General features: G+C 47.3%; 1 protein-coding gene across 8 annotated transcripts in view; it reads right to left on the bottom strand.

Moving 5' to 3' along the window:
* Window positions 1-27,787, bottom strand: part of MVB12B (multivesicular body subunit 12B) — a 165,343-nt gene that overhangs the window by 68,892 nt on the left and 68,664 nt on the right. For 7 of the 8 annotated variants that reach the window (XM_053281992.1, XM_053281985.1, XM_053281987.1 and 4 more), the window contains exons 6-7: window positions 27,202-27,324; window positions 20,046-20,143 (exon numbers count right to left, since the gene is read on the bottom strand). In XM_053281992.1, coding sequence (XP_053137967.1) covers window positions 20,046-20,143; window positions 27,202-27,324 — 221 coding nt within the window. Of the gene's footprint in view, window positions 1-20,045; window positions 20,144-27,201; window positions 27,325-27,787 lie in introns of those variants that run through there. The other variant, XR_008312734.1, reaches the window with a different exon arrangement.

Genomic DNA, 27,787 nt, shown 5'->3' with positions numbered 1-27,787 from the left:
AGGCCCTAGCCATTACGGATGCAAATAATTAATTACGCCCGTTTCCATCAAGCGGTTTGTCATGACACATTAATGACTTGATAGACTCCCGTGAACTGGCGAGGGGCCGCAAACAGCCCTGCGCGTCTTTATCGTCATTTAATTTAAAAACGATCCTGTGTGAAATTATCTCATCGTGAGTGATGGAAGCATAAAGAACAGACTCAGCAAAGCTGCCTTTGGATCATTGCTTTATTAATGGGAACGTCAGAGAAATGAAAAATGCCGGCATTGTCATACTTGGCGGCCAGAAGAGCCGCTCTGGTGCTCTGCAAGTGGGCTGCCCATCTGCACACCGCAGTGCACCCGGGAACTTCAGGGCACCACTAGGGAGAGGCAGAATGCCCAAGGGACCCAGAGACTAGACCCACCTAGGGGACACTTGGACGTTCTGTCCCCACCACGGGAGCGTGCAACTTTGCATTTCTTGCCCCGTGGCATCATTCTCATCAGGACATAGGAAGCTGCCTTATACGGAGTCTGGCCATTGCTCCGTTTGGCTCAGTATCACCCACACTGACTGGCAGCAGCTCTCCAACGTTTCAGGCAGGAGTCTCTCCCATTCCTGCCGGGAGATGTTGCCCGGGACTGAACGACAGACCTTCTGCGTGTGCCAAGCAGATGCTCTTCCGCTGAGCTACAGCCTCATCCTCAAAGGGGGACATCCACATGTAGCTGCCCATCCAAATGCAAACCAAGGCAGACCCTGCTTAGCAAAGGGGACAGTTCATGCTCCCGGCCACGGCGCTCCTTCCTGTTCTCGAGCAGGGTGTTGGGCACACTGTGATCCCTGCAGAGAGCCCCCAGAACTGATCACCCCAGTCCTATCTGGAGATGCTGCCAGGAAATGAATCTGGGAGCTTCGGCATGCAAGTAGATGCTCGACCAATGAGCTTTGATCCCATCGTCTAAGGGGAATATCTTACAGCAGACAGTGCTCACATACAGTCACCCATCCAAATGCAAACCAGGGAAAAAGGTGGTTCAGTTGGACAGGATATTAAAAATAATACCAGGAAGGGTCCCTTAAAAGAAATCGCCGAAGACAGCAACACATTTCCCGACTAGGTATGCTGCTTTACTTGCATATGCAAATCCCGTCAAAATAGGATGCACCCATTAATGTAATTGCTAATTACATCATAATAGCCACCAATCTCCAATGCAGATCAACTGCCCAAGCCTTGTAGCTATTAGGGAAATGGTGCTTTGTAATTAAGATCATCCTCATTTGCAGATGCCAATTAACTATATAATTATTAGCCCCCTTTCGCTAATGCAGAATTAAGGATTTTCACCCTTATTAGTAACATTTTTTGAACATCATTTAAAGAGGCATCATAACCACGAGGAAGCCTGCCTACCTAACCCTAGGAATTCTTCTCAATTTCAAAGGTGAATAGGTAAATTCATTTCCACTGATCCTTTCTACACATAACTGAGCCTTGATTAATCAACGATAAATGTGAAGGAGAATACGAATACCCATCAGTAGGAGAGGATGTCTTTTCATGATGCAATATATATATGGACACAGGGAGAGGTAATATCTTAGGCTTCCCAACTGTGTTCCCTGTTACAGAGATGCCCAGACATTGTCGACTACAACTCCCATCACCCCCGCCAAAGGCCACTGCAGCAGCATTTGGCAACTTTAAAAAACCACCCCCCCTTGGTTAAAAAGGTGCCCCAACAGGGTCAAATCGACTTGAATTTGATTCAAATTTTTGGACCAGATTTGAATTTGAAATAATTTTTGAAATTCGATTCAAATTCAAAGCAAATTTTAAAAAAATTCATTTCGTGCACACCTCTACTTTCTTCCGCCTTGAAAAGGCAGAATGTGCAAGATTCACTACTCTAAGCAAGGGTACAAGTCCATTTAAATCTCGGGCACTGATGGTCATTAGGTCTTTCTTAGGGGTAGGAGGACTCAGTCTGACTGGCTGTTGGTCCAACTCCTATGGCTCTTCAGAGCTCTCCGTGGTCCTGCTGCACCCAGGAGCTCTCCATGGTCCTGCAGCCCTCTCATTTTCAGAGTCTAATATCTGTTCCTTGCTGCTATTGCTGTTACTGATTGCCTTCAACTCTGAGTTGGCTTCCCCAGCCCTTCTGCATCACCCTGCAGGCTCCCAGCCCAACGAGAACAAGACAGACAGCAAACACTGGTGGAAAGAAGACGCAAACGCCACTCTCTCCAATACAGTAACAACGGTCAGACAACACTCAAAAGGAATCTGAGAAAGAAGAGCTGTTCGTGCTATTGAGTTCTTCGCTAGAAATGACAGCAAATTTGGGCTAGCACCCATGCCCGATGACTAATGAAGGCTACCTGTCCAGGAACAGAAGGCCAGACAGCCAGGTAAGGGCCCCATTGGAAGCAGCCAGCTTGGGTCACAACACATCCATCATCTGCTAAACCAATCCGCCAGCGCCACACACCACCATTTGTCATTAATTATGCTAATCAGCAAACCATTACTCTCCCGATGACAATACAGCACTTATTAGCTCGTTGCAAGAGGGGGCTTCTACCCCCCTTCCCCCCAAATGCACAGTTTAAACATCAGCCCACAGGGAAGAAATGTCCAATTACGAAAATAAGAAATTTGCTATTATCGCCTCCTAATAAACCAGCTGAGTAATTGGAAACATCTCCGAAGTCAGAACAGTTTCTTTTAAAAAAGCTGGGGGGTGGGGTAGGGAGAAGGACAAATAAGTAGCCACTGAAGAGATAAGAGCTTTGCTTGGGAAACAAACATTTCCTGGACAAACATTCACAGAAAACAGAAAAGGGTCACAAGCATCAGGCACAAAGAACAGGTGACGGCCTCGGAGGGGCTAGGTCCAGAGGTCAGTTGACCCAGCCTGCAAGTCAACTGACTGATGCAGCAATGTAGGAATACAGCAGGCTTGTTCACCTGGTTATGAGGGTAGGCCAAGGGTTTGGAGTTTGGGAGCTGCGTGCATGCTCCCACTTTGTGACTGTGTGCGAGGGAAACAGCAAGATTGGAGGAGGAGCAAGTCATCGTCTAGAAGCGAGGAGCTGGGTTGGAGAGCACCACCCTATTCAGCTCTGGTACCCAGAGCTTCGCTGAGGTACGGGGAAATGTGTGTGAAGGAAACAGCAAGGCTGGATGGGGAGGAAATCTGGGAGAGAGGAGCTGGATCGGATGGCATTTCCTCGTACCGTGGTAAAGTGTTGGGTGCGGGTAGGACAGGCCAGCTGACCCAGCTCCAGTTTCCTAGACCAAGGCTGCACAACTTCAGCTGCTTTTGGATGAGAGCTCTCACCACCCCCAGCCACAGTTGGCCATAGTCGGGGATGCAGGGAGTGGAAGCCAACATCTGCAGGAGCATCACAATTGAGTAGCCCTGACCTGGACGATCACTTCCTCCCCCTCCGACCTTGCTTCCCCCCTCGCCCGTGATCACAAAACGGGAGTGTGCACAACTCCCGAACTAGGGTAGGGAACTTGGCCCACCCTACTGATAATCGCATGCATGAGCCTAGTGAATTTCAGGACCTTGCTTCAATGGCACCTCTGGAGCGATTCCCAACTGCCTGGCCGTCTCCAAGTTGTTTAGGAGAGTTGCAAAACTCTTATGCCCATTAAGAATCTTAAACTAGTGGTAAGAGCTCATTAATATCGTCCAAGTAAATGGGCCTATTAAACCATCTTTAAGCAATAGTGGAGCATAAATCTCCTTAAACTATATTTAATGACTGTACTTAAGATACATTATATGCGACTCTTAATGAAACATTAGATAGCGTTTTGGAGATGAAAATGAGAAAATCTATAGAAGGTCCATCCAGTTAACACACCCGAAAGTGACACTCATAAAATGCATTACTGCCAAATGATTACTTCATTAGGGCAAATATTTTTCTAATCATCCCCGATTGATATTATTAGGCCCAATGATATTTCGATAGCATATAAAAGAGTGTCTCAGTGGCCCACAACGAACTACATTTGAATGGTGTTTGACCATGCAACATTTTATCTGCAGTTGAGTTTAAGCTGGACTTGTCAACTGACTAAAGAATTTTTAAAATATCAATTAAACCAAATCAATATAGTCCATTTAGAGAAAATTGCACGCAATCCCAACCAATTAGGGATCACATCGTGGCCCACAACAAGCAACATTTTAACAGTGGTGTGACCTTTTATTTGCAACTGGGTTTAAGTTGGGTTTGTCAACCAACGGAATAGGTGAAGTATCAATTAAGCTGAAATGATATATTACATTTACATAAAACTGCACATGATCCCAACCAATTAGGGACCACAGATTTTTCCAATGTGTGAATTCTTGTGAAAGGACTTGCACAGGAATTTGTGGAACAGTGCTAAGAGTTCTTTTCCTTTCGCTTGTGCTTCTCTGGATCCAGCTGAATCAGCTGGACATTGTTGTAGAAGCTATAATTACAAAATATGCACAGACCATGACATTATTCTATTTCTCCCTTTCCTAAAATAAAACTGAACATCCAATTAGGATGTTCAAAAAAATCCCAGAAGTGGAACAGAAGTGAGACAAGACCAGTCTTTGGTTCCCATGCTGCATCAGAAGCAAACACAACACGACTTCAGCATCTTGTTTATGTTTAAATTTGCCCCGATTCAACTCTCCAAGAAAATGGCCAACTACGTCGCTGTTGTTCTGGTGCAGGAAAGAAAAGAGGGAGAACAACACACTAAACATCAAAGAGTTCATCAAAGTATAGAAAGTAGGGAGAGGAAGACCTGCAAAAAAAATATATATATATATTCCACCATGTTGACACAATTCATACAAAGTATGGCAGAGGAAGATCACGTCAAAACTGTCAAAGGAAAAGAACTCTTTTCTCCTACATATCCATGTGACAAATTATGAAAGTAACGAGAAAATTAAGCAGAATCTGACAACCTTCTTTGAAAAACTGACTCTGCCAAGCAGCAAGGATAAGAGCGTGACAGCCGAGCTTCGGAAAGAGCAACATTCTACACGGAGAAAGTGGCAAACGCTATCGGAGCACCAGGGAACCTCTTCAGACGGGGCTACTGCAATGCATCATACACGGGGCTGCCCTTGGAGACTACTCAGAGTCTTCAGTTGGTCCAATATTGTTGGTCCAGAGACTGCCACATGGGTGGTTGATGGTGTTGGGCTTATGGCTTGGGTCTCTCATTGAGTTATATCATCACGAAAAACTGGTCTGTTCTTCTCCCTTGTGATGGGTTCCAGATAAATTTGGGGCCTGTGGTATCATGGCCCTGACCTCCAGCGGCTCTGGCTCAGGGGGAAGCCAATCAGATCCAAGTCACCAGTACCAAGGGCATAGGTGAAGGACCGGAGCCCAAATGTTCTGCAGAACTGCGTCCTACCTCTCAGTGGGTGGCCTACACCTTCTACCGACTTTGCCCACTGGTGACTCAAGGGCTGGTACCCTCATCTGCTCCAGGTCTCACCCTCCCACCCCAGACTGCTGATTGGACTTCCCCCATCCCCAGACTTCTGTGAAATTGATATCAGAACCCACCTGGGCTTGCACCCTGCAGAAGCCCTCTCAAAGGAGGAGGGAAAGCATGTCACAGTCAGGACCCTCAGATGAGCCCGGGACACCAAGGATTCAGTGCCCCTCAGTAGGACTTCTGTTCTACCCTCAGAACCACCTCAGGACCAGTGTCCCCTTTAGCATGGATTCCCAGATGTTGTTGACTACAACTCCCAGCATCCCCAGCTGTGCTGGCCTTTGGCTAGAGATTATGTGAGTTGTCCTCAACAACGTCTGGGAATCCCTGTCACAGGGAACACTGCTTCGGACCCAAGGTGATGCAAGGCCAGAGCAGAACACCAGCAGTGGTGCTGGAGTGCCCACCCGATGGCCCAAGGCCTCTCACCCAGTGAGTTTACTTGTAAGGAGCACAGAATTGGCTCAGGCCCACCCTTGGATTAAGGCCATTCTGGAATTCCAGGAAGAGGTGGAGCTCCTGACCTTATATCTCTGCAAGAGATGCAGAAGGTTTTGGCAAGAGGTCCCTCATACAGAACAATTTCTGGAGAAAGATAACTCTAGAGCTTACGGTGGCCACTGACAGTCATCTTTGGGGAGGCCTGATCAAGGCCTGATCTCCTCTGGTCCAGGAGCTCCCTTACTCAGTTTTTCCTCTCACTGCTGCCCTACTGCACCACCAGACCCAGATAAGAACAGCCCTGCTGGATCAGGCCCCAGGCCTATCTAGTCCAGCATCCTGTTTCACACAGTGGCCCACCAGATGCCTCCGAGAAGCCCACAGGCAGAGGGTGAGGGACAGACGCTGTGCCTCTCCCAAATCAGGGCATGCAGTATCTCTGGATCAATCCCCGGTACCTCCAGTTAGAAGAGCTCACATAGTAGGGATAACAACACTTTTCTGTCTGAGACACTGAAGAGATGGACCAATGGTCTAACTCAGGTTAAGGCAACTTCATATATTCAAGAATGGTTTTCTTGGACCCATGTATAATTGCATGTCTACGTGGGTGCAAGTTCTGCCCCCAAAATACCTTCCAGTCAACTGAAATGGAGTCAATATGAAAGCCTTTTCAATTACCCTCACCCTCCCAAAAAAGTGGACTATTGGAGATCTCCAAATTATAGGCACCACCTAGAAAAATGCTAATACCACCTCTCAAGCAGACCCAGCCTGTGGCAGCAAGAAAGCTGCTTCTTTGATTAAATTTTATTATTAAATCAAGATCAAATGTCCCAGAACAATGTCGCCCCTCAGATAGGGATGTGCACAAATCAAATTTTTTGATTCCATTTGAATTCCAATCGAATTTGAAAATTCGTTTCGAATTCCAAATGAATTCGAATCAATTCAAGCTTGTATTGGCACCTTTTTTTAACCAATCAGGGGGGCCTGAATGGTTTTTAAAAGGTGCCAAAGGACCCTCGAACAGAATTTGAATCTAATTTCAAAAATTCTTTTTGAACTCAAATCTAATTGGCCTTTTAAGGGGTGATTAGATTTGAATCACTCGAATCACCCAGATTAGAGTCGAATCAGAATCAATGTGCATAACCCTACCCTCGAATCATTAAAAGAAAACCCTTCAGAGTGAGCATTTCTGAAACCGTGTTGTTTAGACTGCTCTGCCCGGATCGACTCTCTAAACAGGAGAACAGTTCATTGGCGTTCTATCCAAGCGAGCGGATTATACATGATGCATTTTTCATCCGCAATCCGCTTCCTTCTCTCCCCAGAACGACTTTCTCCCCCACCCCATATTAGTGACACTATAATGAACAATAGCCAATGCATTCTATTTTTCTTCATCTAACCACCAAATGCGGAAATAGAAAGGGGGAAAAGAAAGACACCCCCCTCCCGGTTACATTATAATAGCGGTTGGTCAATGCAATACAGCAGATTAAATTCAACTTGTGTGCGTGTGTGTGTTTTAACACACCATAAAACAGCACGATAAGGCAGCTATAAAATTCCTTTAAAAAAAAAAATCTCGCAATTCCATCACGCACTTCATACATAAGCACTGAACGGGGGGAAAAATTGTGTGAAAAGTAATTTTGCATAATCAGTACACGCCATCTGGAACAATTAAATGATTTCTATAGAACTATGAGGATCAGTCATATCTGCTTATTAAAGATCAGAAATTATACTCATAATAAATCCTCAAAAAAAACAACGCGCCCTCGCGCCTGTCAACGCTGTTTTAACTTCAAATACTGAAGAATGCTCGATAAGGCTGAAAAGGGGAGATTAATATATGCAAATTACGAGGAGCATTTAAAATCCCTCACAACGGCTCCCGGTCTCTCTGTCCCCCTTATTGCCGCATTTATGTTTTATTCATTCACCCAGCTCACCTGTCATTTCATAAGCTATAATATTATGGGGGTATTATTAAACAGCATAAAGCCCCCGCTTTAATTGGAAAGCTTCATTGCATTTTCCAATTATTTGGACTAAATTAAAAGCAGATGTACATAGTTTAATAAGGAGTCTAATATCAGTTCCGGGAAATCAAAATTCATTGTCATTATGGCGCCGCGATCCTTTTGCAAACTGTATGTTGTTTTCGGGGAGGGCGCCTTCTTCTCCCAACCCCCTCCTCCTCCAAAGGAAATCTGTCTCGGCAATCTGTTAATTGTCATTCCGTTAATAACTGTTTAAATATCCAAGTGGTACAGCAGCTTCCTATTAAAAAAAATTAAAACGGCGGGGCACGTACAAGCAAACACAAATAGGCTGTAGATTCCCGATAAGGTGGGCGCTCTTCCACAAACACCGTGTGCAAACATGTCTGATGAGCAGCGCAATGGAAAAAGCAGCTCACTTATTCAGGGGTTCGCCAACCTGGGTCCCTAGATGACGTTGCACTACAACTCCCATCATCCCCTGCCAACGTGGCCAAAGTGGGTGATGAGAGTTGTCCATTACCACCTGGGGCCTGCCAACTTGGGTCCCCCAGATGATGCTAGATGACCTTCCATGTGGCTGTGGATGTCCAGCATCATCTGGGGACCCAACTTTGAGAACCTCTGCTCTGGCTGGAATGGGGAATTACTAATTCTCCTCTTCACAGCAAGTGGGGAGACTTTTCTGATCCTCACATTTAATGCACAACTTCTGCTCCGAGCGCTGGCAATGTGCAATGGTTAAACTTTGGCCCAGTGAGGGAACAGGAACTTGGATAGTTTCTAATAATGACTTCCAATGCCTTTGTTTTCCTCTGAATCCCAGTGAGGCTTATTTCTGGCCCCAGCGGAAAGACAGCCGGGCCAAAGTTGGATCTGAAACTCAGAACAGTATGGGCATTCAACGTGCAACTTGGCTTACTCATTTGAGTTGCCTGTGTCAGCACCAGCTCCTTTGCCCTCTCCTCCTTAAAAGGGCCCACCAATAGAATCTTTTCAAGGCCACCCCCTGAAATTAAAATAAAAAACACCACCCCGAAGCCACTTCTGCTTAAGTTTCAGAGAACTTAAATACAAAAACATCCAACAGCTATGGCCTGCAAGAGGGGAAAACCCCCCGCCCCATATTTCAAAGAGCAAATGAGAGTCCCCACTACTTCGGGGAGGGATGCTGTTAAAAAGCACTGGAGTACCAGGTGGATTGCTCGATGATGCTCCGGATAGGCTTCAGAGAAACACAGACTAGCCAGATCTTAAATACAGAACATCCCCAGCAGTTCTGGAACGGGTGACCTGAAGGTTGGTGGGCGGGGATTGCCACCACCCAGGTCTGGCCACCAGAGGGAGCTGCAGGCAGACTCGCCCCAAAAGCCGCTCAACAGCCATTGGCCAAAGGAGGTCAGGTGAGTCACCCCGACCCTTATAAATGCGGTCCAATGAGGCTGGGCCTTTGCATCAGCTTGCCCTAAAAAGGCCCGAGAGCCAAATTAGACTTCTGCAACGCACTGGTGTGCAATCACGTTTGCAAATAGCAGGACAACTTCACAAAAGCAACTAGAAACTAAGTTCCACGATGAGCTGATGGCAGTGCCATGATTCTAAAACAATGGCACCTCTTTTTGTTCTCTCTTCCCCTCAAAATTACCTGTTTTAATAAAGGCAGTGCACAATGTGCTTAGCGAACTATTTAATTATCTTGGGGGAGGGGGGAGCAGCTGGCAGGAGTGGAGGAATCAAAACAATAGATTTGGGGGGGCAAAAAAATATGACTAAGCCTTGATTAAAATGTCTCTCCTTATCGCAGGCAGATAAAATATACAGTATCTTTCTTTGAAAAATTCCACGCGGAGGAACAACGCACTGTATCACAGCAGGAGCATTTCTGGCAAGGTGGCGTGGAAATTGCCGAGAAAGCATGAAAAACAGAATCGGAGATTTGTGCTCTTTCTCCTTTCCAAAGCAAAAGAGAAGGACACTTTCTTCTCTGTTCAAGCTGCCATCAATGTTCATTAATCAACGCCAGAGTATTCCAACAGACTCAGGTTGGAAACAAAGCTGCTACCATCCAAACCGTTGGCTGGATGCTTAATTTTATAAGCCAACTGCTATCCTGAGATTTGGGTCTTGTGTTACGATCATTTCAGACAGGATACTTTTATCCCTCTGGAGTTTGGCATGTTTTGTTTCGCTTAAATAAAGAAAAGCTCAGCACACAAGTTGAAGCACAAAACACAGAACCCCTCCTGTGAATGTATTTCCATATGTTACACAAACTTCAGAAGTCTGTGGCAAGAAGGTGCTACAGACCTACTGTTATTTTTTGTTAGTTACAGGAGTCAATTGCTGCCCACTTAGGAATTTTCATGAAGTGTTCACATTTTGGAAGCCTAGTATTAGCAGGGAACACATAGTGGCCAACATTGTTTACAGTAATTAGCTGCACAAATGGGCATGATAGTGACACCTAGTGACATATTACAAGCATTACAACATACCCCACCAATAAAAAAGTGTGCCTCAACTGCAAAGCGAAAGAGAGGTTAAGGGAGAAAGAGACACAGTAATAACATTATTTGTTAAACATTTGTTTACTGCTTTTGAGGGTTCAAGATGCTTGTATGATCCCGTTGAAATTCCTGCCAACAGCCCAGTGAGGTGGGGTCTTAGCTCACAGAATGAGGCTGCCGGGTTAGCAGTGTCTCATGTAGGAATGAGAAGGCTGCATTATCAGTGGATCGCTAGGTCTCCGATGCCATAAAACAACCCAGGCATGCAGGAGAGGGTGAAGGGGGGAAAAAACACCCCACCGCTCTCTGGATAACAAAGGGTCTCGGGCTGACATCATTCATTGTCTTGTAGACAATGGCGAGACAAATCTGTGGAATAATGAGCTTCTTTTCAGCAGGCTGACAGACCTGTTCCATCTCAAGTCTAATCTACGGGACCTAATGTTCTCCACAGCAATGGCAGCCACAATGTTCATCTTCAGGCTTGCTCTTCCTTTTGTTGTAAGGGAAAAATCCCAACCGAGTGCAGGAGGAGCAGAGCTGGGACTTGCCGGGACGGGGGCCTGGTTTGGCAGATGATTATTTTATTTATTTTTATTTACATTTATATACCGACTTTCGTTAAAAGACAACCCCAAGGCGGTTTACAAAAGTTAAAACATACAGTAAAAAGGCAATAAAAACATCAAGCTAAAAAATATAAAAACAGGCATAAAAACAATACAACAGGTATTCATGAATACAACAGGTAGGCATGAGTTGATTATAGGGAATTTGGCACCAACTACCCATTAGCTTGGCATTGGGGACCCTGGGACAGAGGGTCCCCAATTGCCTGCTGCACTGCACTGCTTGCCTGCTGCACTGCAGGCATTATGTATTATTCTAATTCTTGTATAAATTTACTATTTATTATATTTACATTTCTATCCCTCTCTTCTTCCAGGGAACCCAGAGTAATGCACACGGTCACGAATACAATGCATATTGATATACCGCTTTTCAACAAAAGTTCCCAAAGAGGTTTACATGGATATAAATAAATAAAATGGCTCCCCGTCCCCAAAGGGCTCCCAATCTAAAAAAAAAGAAACATAAGATAGTCACCCGCAACAGCCACTGGGGGGATGTTGCGCTGGGGATGGATAGGGCCAGTTGCTCTCCCCCTGCTAAACAGAGAGAATTGCCACTTTTGAATGGTGCCGCTTTGCTCAGCATGGTTGTGTTTATCCCAACAACCACCCGGTGAGGTAGGTTAGGTGGAGAGAAGGGACTGGCCCAGAGTCATCCAGTGAGTTTCAGGGCTGAACGGGGATTTGAACTCGAGCCTCCCCAGTTTTAGACCAACACAGTAACTACTACACCACACTGGATGGCTCAGCATGATTCATCGATTGCAGGGACCCTGAACTGGAAGATCCAAATTTGGATATAGCTACCCACCGTCACAGTTGGGCCGTGACACTAAGTGGGTTCACATTTATGGCGGCACCTGACCTGGGAGTGGACACTTCACATCCGCCTCTACTTCCATTCCAGTTTCCAATATGTGGAGATTGGTTGCGACATCAGAAGCCCTCGCCGTTGGCATAGCCTGCCCTACTTCTGGCAGGGAACCCAACATCTTTAAACTTACTTCAAACCTCAGTTACAGATGTCAGGTTCCCTGGTGGATGTCGGACAGGAGGTGCTGAGAGGTGGGTTCGGATTATACAATCAACGTTGACATATTGGAACCTAGAATGGATGGAGAGGCTTGTGTTGGGATTGGGGAGGTGCATGCTTTCAAGGCAGTGAGAACTCCTGTGAACCTCAGGTGCCATTGTATGTGTGAATCCACCTTCTCTCTCTCTCTCTCTCTCTCTCTCTCTCTCTCTCTCTCTCACACACACACACACACACACACACACTCACTCAGGTTCACCCCTTGGCAGTATTCCCCTCCTGTGGTGTGTGCATCAACTAACCCATGACCATCCCTTGGTTAGGGAAGAAAATGCTGTGCTCTTTATCCGATCCTGATATTCAGAACACTTATATACATTCTGATGTACCACCAAAGCGCATGGCACTACCAAAACACAGAGATGCCTGCCCCAACGATCTTCCACATCCAATAAGGAGGCACAGCAGCATGGAAAGTCAATGGTGAACCCAGTCGCCTCTTGGGTGATCCCAGGCAACCAGGGATCCCATAGAGAATCACAATGCTACATAGCCAATCAGGGATGGCAAAACGATGTTATTGAGGGAAAGTGAGGGCAATTTTAAATGAATAAGCAAACGTGGTTGCAACTGCTGAAAAGTGAGAAGAATAGAGCACTCTTCAGCACTGCTGGAAACACTTGCAAAAGAAAAAAGAATAGTTTCAAGCTTAGCCCTCGTAATGCATTTGTTGCATAAACTATTGGAGAGCGTGCGTGTCCATCTGACTGCAAAGAGGAGAAACATCTTGCAATTGACACAGCTTTTGTTTCCAGCCCAAAAGTAATTTGGAAGCTAAACCAAGGCACATCCCTTTGGAGACCATCAGCATATTGTCCTGAAACAAGCTGTTTATTAACTTCGCCGCAAATGCTGCCAAGGCATTAAAGAGCTCGTCCATTTAGCACAAACTTTTGACGGAATATCTGCACTCCTTAATTTGACATTTTCAAAAGGATGCAATCCTGTGCCCAGTTGCACACTTCAAGGTCCCACTGAAACCAATGGTGTGGAAAACTTTAAGATGCATCAATTTCCCCCAAGCTGAAAATACTGAAAACTTACTTTTAATTTTTGTTCCATCATCCTCGTATTTTCTAAAAAATAAATGATCATTAATTGCTATTTCTAATCAAAATAGGGCACAATCCAGTTAAATTTAGGTACATTTCTCCAGCCCACTGATTTCAGCGTTGAGAGTTAATCACATTCTTAAATCACTCCCACTGAGATAAACTGGAGATAAAGTAATCAATTGTGGTTGATCTTTGCCTTTCCCTTCCTGATTAGTCACACGGGTTGATACCAAACAACGATCACATAATGCAAGGTTATGTCAGAATGCAACATAGCCAATCAGATTTGGCGGTCAATGACATCATCGAGGGCAAGTGAGGGCAACTGAGAGTGAGGACACTCTCTCAAACATACGCACACACACACCTCTTGTTGTGATGCATGTCTTATTACTAGTGCAACATCAATGGACAAGAAACAGAACAGCAGCAATGACATCACTGAGGGCAAGTGAGAGCAAGTGAGGGCACTCCCTCAAGCAAAGGAGGTGTCTGTGCATCAATTACTATTATTTATTATTTCTGTTGTGTCATCAGTGTACGTGATGCTTGACAGAGCAACATGGGCAACACACATTCATGTCCCCGGCGACTGTTTACAATCTAAAGATCAAGAGGCCGCCGATCAAGTATTTTCCGGTTATTTAGTCGCCTGCTCTTTAATCAGTTTGCTTTTTTAAAAATTTTGCGCACTAGTCCAATGACCTATAGGCGTCTTTTTTGAAATACTGAAGGAAGCACAGGATCAGTCCCCTGTCAGCTGAGACAAGAGGCACCTTTTCAAAGGGGCGATTCTCTTATATTTATCAGGAGGAGAGCAACTGGCCCTATCCGCCCCCAGCACAGCATCCCTCCAGTGGCTGTTGCTGGGGTCTGCTTTATGTTCCTTTTTTCAATTGTTGTGAGCCCTTTGGGGACAGGGAGTCATTTTACTTATTTATATCTATGTAAACTGTTTTGGGGACTTTTGTTGAAAAACTGTATATAAATATTTGTCCTATCACTCCTAATTTAAGAAGCAAAGGTTCTTCCTTGCTGCAAAAGTCACAGAATTGGAAAGCTGGAAGGACCCTTGAGGTCTTGTAGACCAAACTTTGCTCAGAGCAGAAAATGGCCACAGCATCCCCGATAGACACCTGTCCAGACTGTTCAAAAACCTCCCACAAAGGCGAGGCGACCTTCCAGACCATCCTCCAGCAAAGGAGAGGCCACACAGTGAACTGTCCACTCTTGAACAGCAATTGCCGTTGGGAAATTCTTCCTAAGGTCTTGCTTTAATCTCCCTCCTTGCAATTTCCAAAGGAAAAGCCATCTTTTGAATTTCCAGCTTCTGTTACCTCCTGACAGAGATATGCAAACCATAACATTAAGAACACACCTCTTCCAGCCTCCGGATTAATCAACTCGAGCTCGAGTTGATTCACCTGCCAGTTAAACCGACGGCAAGCCAAATCCCCGCTCCCAGAAAGGGTTTACCATTGCATTAGCGGCATGCAACTGGCAGGCTCTTCCTCCGGACGACGTGACAAGACACAAAACACCACAACGTTCTTTTTTTATCAAGGCTGCAGAACTGTGGCCCTCCGGCTGCTGTTGGACTACAACTCCCATCATCCCCAGCAACCCGTCGTCAGGGGTAATGGAAGCTGTACTCCCGCGACAGCAGAAGGGCCAAAGTTTTGCAACCCTGGCTGCACCCGGCACCCTACATCTGCAGAAAGGTAGCACCCGATATTCTCCCCGCCTCGACCGTATCGCCCTCTCCCTTCACGCCCGGGCTTATTGTTTCTTAAATGACGCAAGGTTTAATCAAGAGAACAGGCCATTCATCAATCGCAACAAGGCCGCAGGCACAGACCTGACAGGCCCCACATGGCTTTATACAGTGGGGGAAAAATACCCTGCCACCTGTCAGCTGCCAACCTTTGACGTCGGGATATACAAACACGCTCCCCGATCAATTTTCCAGACCGTCCCCTCCGTCCCCTCCCCTCCGCCTGATTAGATCCTCCTTTATGTTCTGCCCCGTCTTCCGTTATTGGCGGAGACAGACGGGGAGAGACGAGGCGCACGGCGAATGTTTATGCACCGTCGTAAAAATTTATGCACCCTTAAAGTGACTTATTCCCCCTTCTGTTTGACTCCCATTATTATAAATAATGCTCCCCTTTTCGACTTCATTCAGGATTCTGCGGCACTTCTGTGGTTTATTGTCTGTTGTTACCGCGTCAGAATTGCCCTCTGCCACACTCCCCCCCCCAGATTTCATCTCCAGTTTCTGAATGAGGTAGGCAGAAAAATTGTCCTCTCCAGCCGGGGCGTGACAGATGATCAAGCTCCGTGCCTTCTATCTTCCTTTTATCGGACACACAATCGCAAATCAGGAGTGTGTGCAGCTTCCAAAGCTGGGTAGCACTCCTCTCCTTCCCAGTTTATGGCCGTGTGAACTGCCCGAGTGTTTACCTAAGTCAGTTACCAACTGTCCTTCCCACTCTCAGATTCCGTCACACTCGAGTGTGACCAAGGGATCACTCACAAGTTACACTGTATGTGGATACAGGCCTCCGTGTACTGGACCCTGCGATTTAGAGTACAGATTACTTGTACTGCTGTACATGTGTTAATTATTAGGCCGGTACACAGCGCTCATTCTCCAAGCCCGGTATTGATCGAATCGTGCATTCGATCATCGGGTGGGGCCGGATCACACCGAGCTGATGTATCGGAATCTGCTGGATGTATCGAATCTATTTTCGATATTGGGGACATTTTTCATCGGAAGCATTTCCGGTGCAAAATGCCCCAATATGGCTTGCGTCACATCAAAACTGATTACTGGGCCGATTCAATGCATGTATCTATAAAACATAGTTGTGAATACCCAGACCCATGTACAGATCAATTATTGGGGTCCATGTCATACATACGTATGATAGAATGTGTGAATCGACACGGAAGGAGCTATGCCGATCAGAGCAAGCTTCATCCGTAACAGCGAGGGCCAAGAGGCAAAAGGAAACAGGAAACAAGGAAACAACAACAGGAAACAAGGAAACTTTAATATCCCCAATGCACTCCCTTGACTTTTCAATATCTAAGCATTTGAGCCCGTTTTGGCAGCCAAGCCACAGTCTGCAGTAACCAGGATCCTACTCTCTCCCGCACAAACCTACGTATGTTTATTTGGCAGCAAGTTTCACAGACTTCAGTGGGGCTTACTCCCAGGGAAGTGCACACAGGATTAGGAACACAGGAAGCTGCCATATACTGAGTCAGACCATTGGTCTATCTAGCTCAGTATTGTCTTCACAGACCGGCAGCGGCTTCTCCAAGGTTGCAGGCAGGAGTCGCTCTCAGCTCTATCTTGGAGATGCTACCAGGGAGGGAACTTGAAACCTTCTGCTCTTCCCAGAGCGGCTCCATCCCCTGAGGGAAATCTCTTCCAGTGCTCACACTTCTAATCTCCCATTCATATGCAACCAGGGCAGACCCTGCTTAGCTAAGGGGACAAGTCATGCTTGCTGCCACAAGACCAGCTACGGATATTTACACAGGAGCAAGTCCCCTTGAATTCAATGCTTGTGAGATTCCCAGAGCTGTTTGGCTGGTCACTCTAGAGCAGGGATTCTCAACGTTGGGTCCCCAGATGTTCTTGGACTTGAACTCCCACAACCAAAAGGCCAACCAAACTCCCAGCCAAAAGGCCACTGGGGCTGGGGATTATGGGAGTTGAAGTCCAATAACATCTGGGGACCCAACGTTGAGAATCCCTGCTCTAGAGGAACCTTTTGTCTGACTGAGTGGAGGAATCAATTAAGAATATAAGAACAGCCCTCCTAGATCCGGCCAAAGGGCCATCTAGTCCAACTTCCTGTTTCACACAGTGGTCAACCAAGTGCCCCTGGGAAGCCCACAAGTGGGGGAAAGAGGGCAATGCCCCCTCCCTTGACGTTCCCCAGCACCTGGTGTTCAGGGTCATGCCCCCCTCTGAACCTGATGGAAATATACAGCTCTCCAAACCAGCAGCCACTGATTCCCGCTCTTCCTCCAAGGAGCCCAGAGCGGTGTGCTACATACTTACGTTTTCTCCTTACAACAACCCTGTGAAGTAGGCTAGGCTGAGAGAGACGTGACTGGCCCAGAGTCACCCAGCAGATCTCATGGCTGAATGGCGATTTGAACTCGGGTCTCCCCGGTCCTAGTCCAGCACTCTAACCACTACACCACGCTGGCTCCACTGATAGCCCTAGCCTCTTTTAAACCTGTTCCGATCGGTGGCCATCACACCACATCTGGGGGGGCAGAAAATTCTCTAGTGTAAGTGCACGTTGTGTCAAGAAGTCCTCCGTGTCGTCTGTCCCGAACCTCCCAGCATTCAGCTTCAACAGATCCAACTTATTTATTTATTATTTCTCTGTGTAAACCGCCCTGAGCCATTTTTGGAAGGGCGGTATAGAAAGCAAATAAAAATAAAAGAACAGATGACCACAGGTTCCAATTTGAAGAGAAAGGGAGAAAACCCTCTCTGTCCACCTGATCCAAACTGTTGATGATTTGACAGACCCTTCTCTCTCTCTCTCTTCTCACCTGCCTTTTTTTCTAAGCTAAAAAGGCACAGAAATACCCATCCGTAACTTCTTAAGCAAGGTTGGGTTCTCCTCTGAGAAGCACACAAGCCGGAAAACTCCTGGACGGCTGGTGCGGCTGCAATTCTTCCAAGCAAGTAAAAGAAGAAGGGAGGAAAAAAACACTGCTTACTTTCGCCTCTCTTTCCCTCCAGGATCATTACCAGGGCAACATTTTCTGCCGTTTCCATTTCCAAATCCATTAGACCACCCAAGTAACGAGGAAAAACTAATACTGACATGAATTATGCCATGGTGATATCCCATCTATTTAGAAGCCAACGGCGGTGGTTTTAAGCAAAAGGCTGCGGGTTGAACAGCCCTTTCGTTAAGGTACATGAGTTAATGCCATGTTCCCCTGTTAAAAGTGTCACTCACCATTAATAAATTTAAAAAAGAAAAGAAAAGGGGGAAGGAAACCAGCCAACGGCCCTGAACGTTTCCTGCTGTGCTATTCTGCTCCCAGCCAGACGTGCCCGGCAGAATTCTCAGCGACGTTTTGAGAGTTTTGAGCATGTTCATATCAAATTAGGGGGAGCTTATAAGGGCTACTACCAGTTTCATAGCTGCAAGAGCGGTCCTCCTGGTGGGTTCCATCCCCCTCTCCTGAATGCTCCTAGGAATGATGTTAATTGATGACACAGAGTACTTACAGCACTAAATAACAGAGGAACATAGGAATCTGCCTTCTACTGAGTCAAGAACACTGGCCCACCTAGTTCAGGATTGCCTACTCTGACCGGCAGCGTCTTCTCCGAGATTTCAGGCAGGAGTCTCTCCCAGCCCTACCTGGAGATGTTACCGAGAACTGAACTTGGGACTTCCTGCATGCAAAGCAGATTCCCTGCCATTGAGCTATGTCCCAGTCCATGGTGGAGGCATGGAATCCACGCCGACCACCCTGACTTTCGTAGAGAAAGCACAGAAGTACGTAATTCATGGACAAAAGGATCATCCACGAGACGTGTCATTTCTGCTCCGCGTTACAAACAGTTGCTCGCCCGGCACCCCTGAGCAACTCAGAGGCAGGCAGGGAAGCGACCTGCAGTTTCTAGCCCCCGGAAACTGGCAAACAGAGGTAGACTGGCTCTGCATATGGAGGTTCAGTTTTTCCGCTCTTTGTAAACAGGGCTAATTGGACTGGCCCGGGGGGTTTCACTGCATGGTAGGGGGAAGCTGAAGTTGTGCCCTCGAGTTGGTGTCGACTCGTGGTGACCACAGAGTCGTGTGGTTTTCTTTGGTAGAATACAGGAGGGGTTTCCCATTGCCTCCTCCCCACGCAGTAAGAGATGATGCCTATCCGCATCTCCCTAGATTGCTGCTGCCCAATAAAAGTGTTTCCGATAGTCTGGGAAACATACCAGCGGGGATTCGAACTGGCAACCTCGTGCTCACTGTTCCATTAAGTGGCTGCATGGTAGGCTGCTCCCCGCTAAATCAACTGCCTCAGGCATGGGGAGAGATCAGACTTGCGGAAGTCTACTTGAGAGAGAGAGAGAGGGAATCCACCTATCGGGCAGAAATACAAAATATCTTGCTCAGGGGATAGAGTCAATTACTCCTTGCATCCCATGAGCCAGACATTGGGATGATGTGCAAACATCCATCGGCGTTACTACAGATCTCAGATTTTACCCGGAGACCTCCTTGTGGTTTGTATTGTCCAATATTCAGAAGCCAGAAACCCACACCGATGCTAGCCACCCAGAGGTCTACCAGGAAATCCTCGTCCGTCCGCCCCGCCGTACATCACTCCAGAGGATGCTGGCGGGAGGGTCCTCTTCACACGTGATGTTCAACACTTGTACAAGTGCAAAGTGTCCACAGAGACATGCACAGGTACAGCTATCCACACATTATGTCCATCGCTGCTACAGGCATCCGGCCCTTCCGTTCCCATTCCTGAGCAAGCCATGCCAAAGAGCTTTCCCGAGCATCCTATCCCTATAGCAGGGAATCCCAGACGTTGACTACAACTCCCAGCATCCCCAGACAAAAACCATTGCAAGTGGGGATGCTGGGAGTTGTAGTCAACAGCAACTGGGAATCCCCGATACGGGGAACACTGGTCCGAAGCGACAATCAGGCTTGCTTGCGTAAGTCGGGCAGTCCTGGCTGTACATCAGTCTGCAACAAGAAACCCCAATAACCGAGGCAGACCAGGGCTCACCTGATATGGCGTATAAATTGGAGTGCTGGTATTCAAAGTCCGGACGAGTGCCGTGCCCTTTCCCTCGAAAGCTGGCAGGAAGCGTCAGGGATATGTGCCTTGGGAAGAAAAGAAGCGAGGTGAATTAATATCATCAGCAAAGGAAGTTGCCAGTAGGGGGCGCAACGGAGAATCCATTGGAGGGCCCAACCTGCCCAAATCCCCAGGCGATTTTGGAAGCCTGACGCCCCTTCCCATCACTGCTCTGTTTCCAATAGCCAGGGGTACAGGACTGGACCCTGAAACTGGAACCTTCTTGCCCACATGAACTTACATAGGAAGCTGTCATACCGAGTCCATTGGTCCACCTAGCTCCGTATTGTCTACACGGACTGGCAGCGGCGTCTCCAAGGTTTCGGGCAGGAGTCTCTCCCAGCCCTACCTGGAGATGCTGCCAGGGATTCAAATGCAAACCAGAGAATGCAAACCCATTCAAATGCAAACCAGAGTGGACCTTGCTTAGCAAAGGGGACTATTCATGCTTGTGACTGAAAGACCAGTTCTCCTCCCTATCCATTGATCTGTCCAATTCCTTTGGTCAGGAAGGGAGGAGAGCTGGTCTTGTGGGAAGGCAAAGGTAAAGGGTGCCGTCGAGTCGGTGTCGACTCGTGGCAACCACAGAGCCCTGTGGTTTTCTTTGGTAGAATACAGGAGGGGTTGACCATTGCCTCCTTCCGCGCAGTATGAGCTGATGCCTTTCAGCATCTTCCTAGATCGCTGCCACCCAATATAGTACCAGTGGGGATTCGAACCGGCAACCTTCTGCTTGTTAGTCAAGCATTTCCCCGCTGCACCGCTTGTGGTAGCAAGCTTGAATTGTCCCCTTTGTTACTCAGTTACCCCTTCTAACTGGGCAAAGAGGCACCTTTTTAATGTGGTAATTCTCTTTATTTAGCAGGGGGAGAGTAACTGGCCCTATCCGTCCCCAGCACAGCATCCCTCCAGGAACTGTTGCTGGTGTCTGTCTTGTGTTTCTTTTTAGATTGGGAGCCCTTTGGGGACAGGGAGCCATCTTATCTTATTTATTATTTCTCTATGTAAACCACTTTGGAAAGTTTTGTGGAAAAGCGGTATATAAATATTTGTTGTTATTGCTGTTTGCTAAACAGGGTCCATCCTGGTTTGCATTTGGATGGGAGACTATATTCATTCATTCAATTTATATACCATCCTTCCCAAAGTGGCCCAGGGCAGAATACATGAAATTAAAAAACACATAATAAAACAATGACAATTTAAAAGCAGATTAAACCGGATTAAAATTAAAATTAGCTAGCATTAAAAGCCAGGCTAAAAAGGTGGGTTTTTAAGGCTCGTCTTCAAAGTCATATGTACGTGAGACTCATATATGTGAGCACTCTAAGATATTCCATCAGTGTAGACTATACTGAGCCTGGAGAAGCCGCTGCCAGTCTGGGTAGACAATACTGAACTAGATGGACCAATGGCCTGACTCAGTATATGGCAGCTTCCTGTGTGCCACATAAGCCGTAAACCACCCACATGGAGTTGCCCATCTTTGGCCTGACGATTCCACCAACTTATTTGAAGCACACACACACAAAATTGGCCGGTACGGAGCTGAGATCATGCGACCTGCGATCACATTTCGGAAACGCTTTTTCCTTATGGTTCCATAAAACGCCCCGCCATTCCCTACTGCAGACAGGAAATTAGAGATGTGAATTTTCTCTCTGTTTTATGCACGCGCATGCACACACACACGCACATACACACACTCCCCACCGAGAAACCAGGACCGGCTTAGAAGAAATCCCCAAGTTTCTAAACACATATCGTTAAACGCAAGCAGCTTTGGTGGCATATGGCAAATCAATTACTGGTTTCAATTCCAAAACACACACACGCCCGAACAAAGGGGGGTGGGTGGAGAGAGAAAGAGAACAGCGTTCGGGGTGCAGGAATAATCAAGGAACAATGGCTGAGTTGAGATTAACATGGCCGCTGGAGTTTTGAATACAATTAATCATCATTCCAAGCCACGGGAAGCCATATTGACACGTGCGCGCCATTTGAATATTTAATTAGGGCGAAGTTCTTCATCAAATTATGGCAAAACGGATCGGGGAGAGCGAGGGGGGGAAGAACCTGACACCAGCGTCTCCTCATTCCGAGCGGCTGCTCGACAGCCGCGGCTACAGTTCCTCCCCAAACGGGAAGGCGCATTCCAAGATGGCGCCTGGCGTTTAGCAAAACTCTATGGGTGGTGGTGGTAACGGAAAGCGGCTTATTTAAAAATATGTACTGGTGCAGGGTTAGTTCTAAATGTGTCCAGTCATTGGAGCCAGGCTACGGAATTGATCTCCCTTGAGAAGATTGCCTGGACTGGTTATATGAGGCTGTCGTCTGCTGAGTCTGGCCATGGGTACACCTATCTCAGGACTGTCTACACTGACTGGCAGCAGCCGTCTGGTGTTTCAGGCTCAGGGACAGTAATAATACCGCATTGACCTGAATCCAAGATTAGGTTTCCCCAAAGTTCTTTGCTGTTAGAAATCAGGGGTCCATCTTAAATTCAGAATCATCTTCCTTTCCAGTAAATACAGGTATAACCTGTATTTAAGGTATTATATTTAACCTCTGTTTTTAAAAGGGGGGTGTTTCAAATCCAGAGCCATCGTCTTTTCAGGTAAATACAGGAACATGAGGGCAATACACAGATAATTTGGTTGTGCATGGTGCTCATTATCGAGATCGACCCAATTCCAATAACGATTGAATCGTGCACCAGATACCAGAGCCGATGCAATGCAGCATGATGGTGTTAACTTCCCTGTTAACAGAGGGAAAATGAAGCTTTTAAAGTCGTGATTCTCTTCTGTTTAGCAGGGGGTGAACAACTGGCCCTATCCAACCCCAGCACACTATTTTCCGTACGGCTGTTGCTGATATCTACTTTATGTTTCTTTTTAGACTGTGTGCCCTTTGGGGACAGGGGGCCGTCTTATTTAGTTCTTCTTTAATTTCCTCTGTCAACTTTTTCTTTGAGAACTTTTGTTGAAAAGCAGTCTATAAATATTCACAGTTGTAGCTGTAACATTCCAAGCTATTTTTGACATTGGGGACATATTTTCATGGGAATCGTTTCAGCGGAAAATACCCCGATACGGCTTACGTCGCATCAGAACCAAGTATCGTTCCAATTCGACACACATTTATACATCCCACCCAACCCTTAATATCTCTCCACTGAATCTCGCACTAGTGTGGGCTGTTAAAGAATTGGGAAGGTTATCACAGCGGCAAGATCAAGCATTTCTCCCTTTCGATTTCCCCCAAACACAGTCACCTACTCAGAACATCTCCGCTACCTTCCCGCATGCGACACGCACAAAGCCATAGGAGCATGGCAGAGAGGGCAGGTTGGGAACAAGAAAACCTCTTTTAATGAGGAACAATACAGCCCCAGCCTCTCTGGAGCCATAATTAGAGCAAATTAATTGAAGTTGTGTTTTGACACCCTTCCGGAAGGCACGGAGACAAAATCACTCGGCACGCAAGGACCGATTTGCATTCCAAGCATTTGCTGCCGCTCCGAAAATCCACCACCGAAAGATATTAACAGTAATTACTAGTATAGGACTTGGGGAGAATTTCCAGTGTCAAGACGTGTGTGTGTGTGTGTGTGTGTCGGTGGGGCAGGCAGAGCGCTCATTAATATGAGCTAACTTCAATTTTTATTTTTCTTCGGGCACAAGAAGAACCCCCACCGCACCAATATTAAAATGACAAGAACAAGACAGGACGGTCATTTAACAAAAATAAAACTGCACTTCTGGGAGCGAGCACAACTTCTGTGTTTCTTCCGGCTTCAGGTTCAATCCCTGGCGGCATCTCCATGTAGGGCTGGGAGAGACTCTAGCCTGTAACGTTGGAGAGCTGCTGCCAGCTAGGGTAGACAATACTGAGCTAGATGGACCAAGGGTCTGACTCAGCCCTACCTGGAGATGCTGCCAGGGATCGAACCTGGGACCTTCTGCATGCAAAGCAGATGCTCTACCACTGAACTATGTCCCCATCCCTTGGCACTGATATCACATTTCCGAGCTTTCAGGAGGCACTGAAGCATCCGTCCACGACACCAGGACTAGAAACTTGATTGTGCTTTGCAAAACTAACCCCAACATCAACCTGTTAAACAAAAGCCAAGAAGGAAGCCACACTTCCTGCCTAAATCCATCACCACGAGGTTTTTCTCCCAGATTTCAGGCCAAGCACGGCCATGCATCAGTGCCAACCATCACACAGTCTGTAAATGTTTAAACTCACACTGAAGCCCAGTAAAATATCACACCAGGCTGCTCTTAAGCAATTCTATTTCTCCCTCGGCTCCTATCCCGGACTCTCAAAGCCAGGAGCGTCCCCGTTTTTGCACTCATCTGCAGCTGAAATGCACCGAGCTGGAACAGGGCCTGTCCGAGAAAGCCAGATGCAAGACGCTCGGGATAAGAACAAGGTGGAAACAACGTTCTGGAAATGGCCTCTGGCTTGCTATGCTCCAAACAGAGCCTGGCTGGGATAGGCTTGAGAGGGAGGAAGCGTCCAAGCTCATGCTGAGCCAAAATTGCTCCGAACTGGCTTAAATAAGGGAGAAGATGCAAACCTTTCTCCAGCTTGCCCGAATTCTCCTGGAAATGGCAATATTCTCTTTGTTCACTGACAATTGCTAGGTCTTCCCTTGTGTGATGACTTAACACCATTCCACAGGGAATTGTGGGAAAACAAAATGGCAGCCACCAGTCAGGAGGACGAGTATCATTACCAGAAAGCTCCTTTCTTATATACCTTATACAGGTATTATCTAATTATATGTTAAGTATTATGGGCTCAGATGTCATGTGGTACTACGGTCCAATTTGCTGATTCCAGTTAGATAGAAACCAAGCTAGTTTGCGACATCTGAACGGAACACTCTTGGTTTAATTCTACCCCTCTGGCTTCCAATAAACCTTGATTCGCAACTTGCTTCAAATCTTGGCTTCATCACTAGGTTGGTCCGAAGCCAGTTGGTTGGAAGACATCAAGATCAGGACATCCCAGTTGACCTTGGCTTGATTCTAAACATAGTTGGGTGTAGAATTCTTCCGACTGGCACACAGGCAAGGAAGGGAGAGCTTGTGCTTGCCTCGCGTGAAGATGTCAGGCAGAACCAACATTTAACCATGGTTCCATCGGACGGTCGAACTAGTCCGGTTATATTTTCCACCTTTCTTTCATGGAATTTAGGATGGAAACAAGGTTCTATTTCTCTTGCCAGCGCCTTCTAGAACAGGGGTTCCCCTGATGTTGTTCACTACCATTATTCCCAGGCAAAGACCATTGCAGCTGGGCATGATGGGAATTGTAGTCAACAAAATCTGGGAATCTCTGTTACAGGAAGCACTGAATCCTGCCACTTTTTAATCCAAGGCTGAGAGGAGAGAAACTGATCCATGGCCGGCAAACTTCATAGCCGAGTGGGGATTCGAACGCGAGTCTCCAATTTTGCCCCTCACTGGGTTTGATCTTCTAACCCAGGGGTACCAAGCAGAGTTGGTCCCCTCGGGTTGCCGTCGTCGCCGGGCTACAACTCCCATCACCCCATGGCAATTGTGACAGGGGATTATGGGAGTCGTGGTCCAACAGCAGCTGGCGCTGCTGCTCCAGCTGGCCACCCCTGCTCTAACCACTACAGCCCACTGCTCTCTCAGTCCAGCTAGGTCTATTTCCCCCTCCCTTCCCACAACAACTCTTTGGAACACCCATGAATTTTCACCACCCTTCCTTTGACTGTTGAATGCTCCAAAGACCCACTGCCCCGACCCCTTCCTCTGGGGCCGGGGGTGTCACACCCTCCACTTCAGGCAACCCCATTTAAGCAGTTATCTCAACGCTCAGCCCAGAAGCGCCCCTAGCTGCACCTCCCCAAAGATTCTCCCCACTTGCTGGCAACACAGCGTGATCTGAATAAGAGGAACCGGACCTCCCTCTCCTTCTCCCCCCACCCACAAGTAAACCATTAACCTTCCTGTCGACAGCCTTGTTCTCCAAATGCCTCCCTGGGGTTAGGAAGCACCCTGCCGGGCACACTATCGGCGCGGAGGGCGAAAGGAAATAATATCCTCCATCGACATGCAGGAGGCTACAATTGAAATCCCCCATCTGGGCGAGCGGGGAGATTAAACGCAGACGACATACATCTTTTGCAATCCAAGTGTATTCCATTTCCCCAAGTATCTGTCACCGGCTGATAACATCCATGCAACAAGGAAAGTTAAGTACAATTACCGCTGGAACGAGAGAGGGGGGAAAAAAGGAGGAGAAGAGAAACACACACAGAGAGACTTCAATAAGCCAGAAGTGACATCTTTGCTTGATACTGACAAATTGCTGGGAGACCGTTTGAATGACGGCGGAAGAGGCCCCCGAGAACGGCAACTCGGGATGGGATTCCTCTCGTATCGGCTCGCGGGAGAAAACAATGCCTAGCAGTCGAGAACGCCGGAAAGCTGGAGGCCTTCTGCATGCAAAGAAGGTGCTCAGCTGCTGAGTTACAGGCCCTCTCGAGTCAGACCATTGGCCCACCAAGCTCAGTATTGTCTGCACTGACTGGCAGCAGCTCTCTAGGGCTTCAGGCAGGAATCTTGCCCGGCTCTAAGCTGGAGATCGAACCGCAGACCGAGCCGCAGACCGAGCCGCAGAACATAAATATCTGCCATATCCGTCGTATCTTCTGCATGCAAAGCAGTGGCTTTACTACTGAGCTATGGATGCTCCTGACAAAACAGAGAAGAATACCTTCTACTGAGTCAGACTCTTAACCCAGCTAGTCCAGTACTGTCTGCACTGGCTGGCAGCAGCAGCTCTCCAAGGTTCCAGGTAGGGGTTTCCCCAGCCCTACCTGGAGACGCTGCAAGGGATTGAGCCCAGGACCTTCGGCATGCAAAGCAGGCGCTCAGCCATTGAGCTATGGCCTCATGGTCATCTGGAATGAAGCTGCTACATACTGAGCCAGACCATTTCTCAGTACAGTCTACACAGGCTGGCAGCAGCTCTCCAAGGTGTCAGCAAGGGACTGAACACACAGCCAAGGGAGAATCGGAACGGAGAGCCTCACCTGGGGAGGTTGGCGGCTGGTGTCGTGGCTGGCGCTTGCGGAGAAGGCGTGGTGGGCTGAGAAGAGTCGTGATTCCGCGGGACTTTACCCATCCGGTACCAGATCCCCATGCTGTTCAGTTCCCTTTGAGACAAAGCAAGCGTCAGCAGTGCAAGTTCAGCAGAGGGCTCCCCATCAACAGCTCATACCCGGTCAACATACAGACTGCCTCATCACAAGAGCTGGTGAAAAGCAGTCCCTTTTAGCGCCTACCAAAAAAAGGACTTGAGATTTTTTCCTGGAAAGCCAATCTTTTAGCTGTGAGAGCCTTCCAGCTTTAGAGACACAAGGATGTGTGACGCTGCCTACTGAGTCTGGCCCTTGGTCCATCTGGCTCAGTACTGTCTACTCTGACCGGCAGCAGCTCTCCAGGTTTTCACACAGAGAAGGCTCTTTCCCAGCCCTGTCTGAAGCTGCTGCCAGAGATTAAACCTGGGACCTTCGGCACACAAAAGCAGATGCTCTACCGCTGAGATACGGCCTCGTCCACCACACAGAGGCGGTTTAAAAGCCTGTTTTCAAAACGGGCCCATCGATTATCACTTGG

The sequence above is a fragment of the Hemicordylus capensis genome, chromosome 17, assembly GCF_027244095.1.
Source record: "Hemicordylus capensis ecotype Gifberg chromosome 17, rHemCap1.1.pri, whole genome shotgun sequence".
NCBI lineage: Eukaryota > Metazoa > Chordata > Lepidosauria > Squamata > Cordylidae > Hemicordylus > Hemicordylus capensis.
This window is presented reverse-complemented; position numbering and strand designations above follow the sequence as displayed.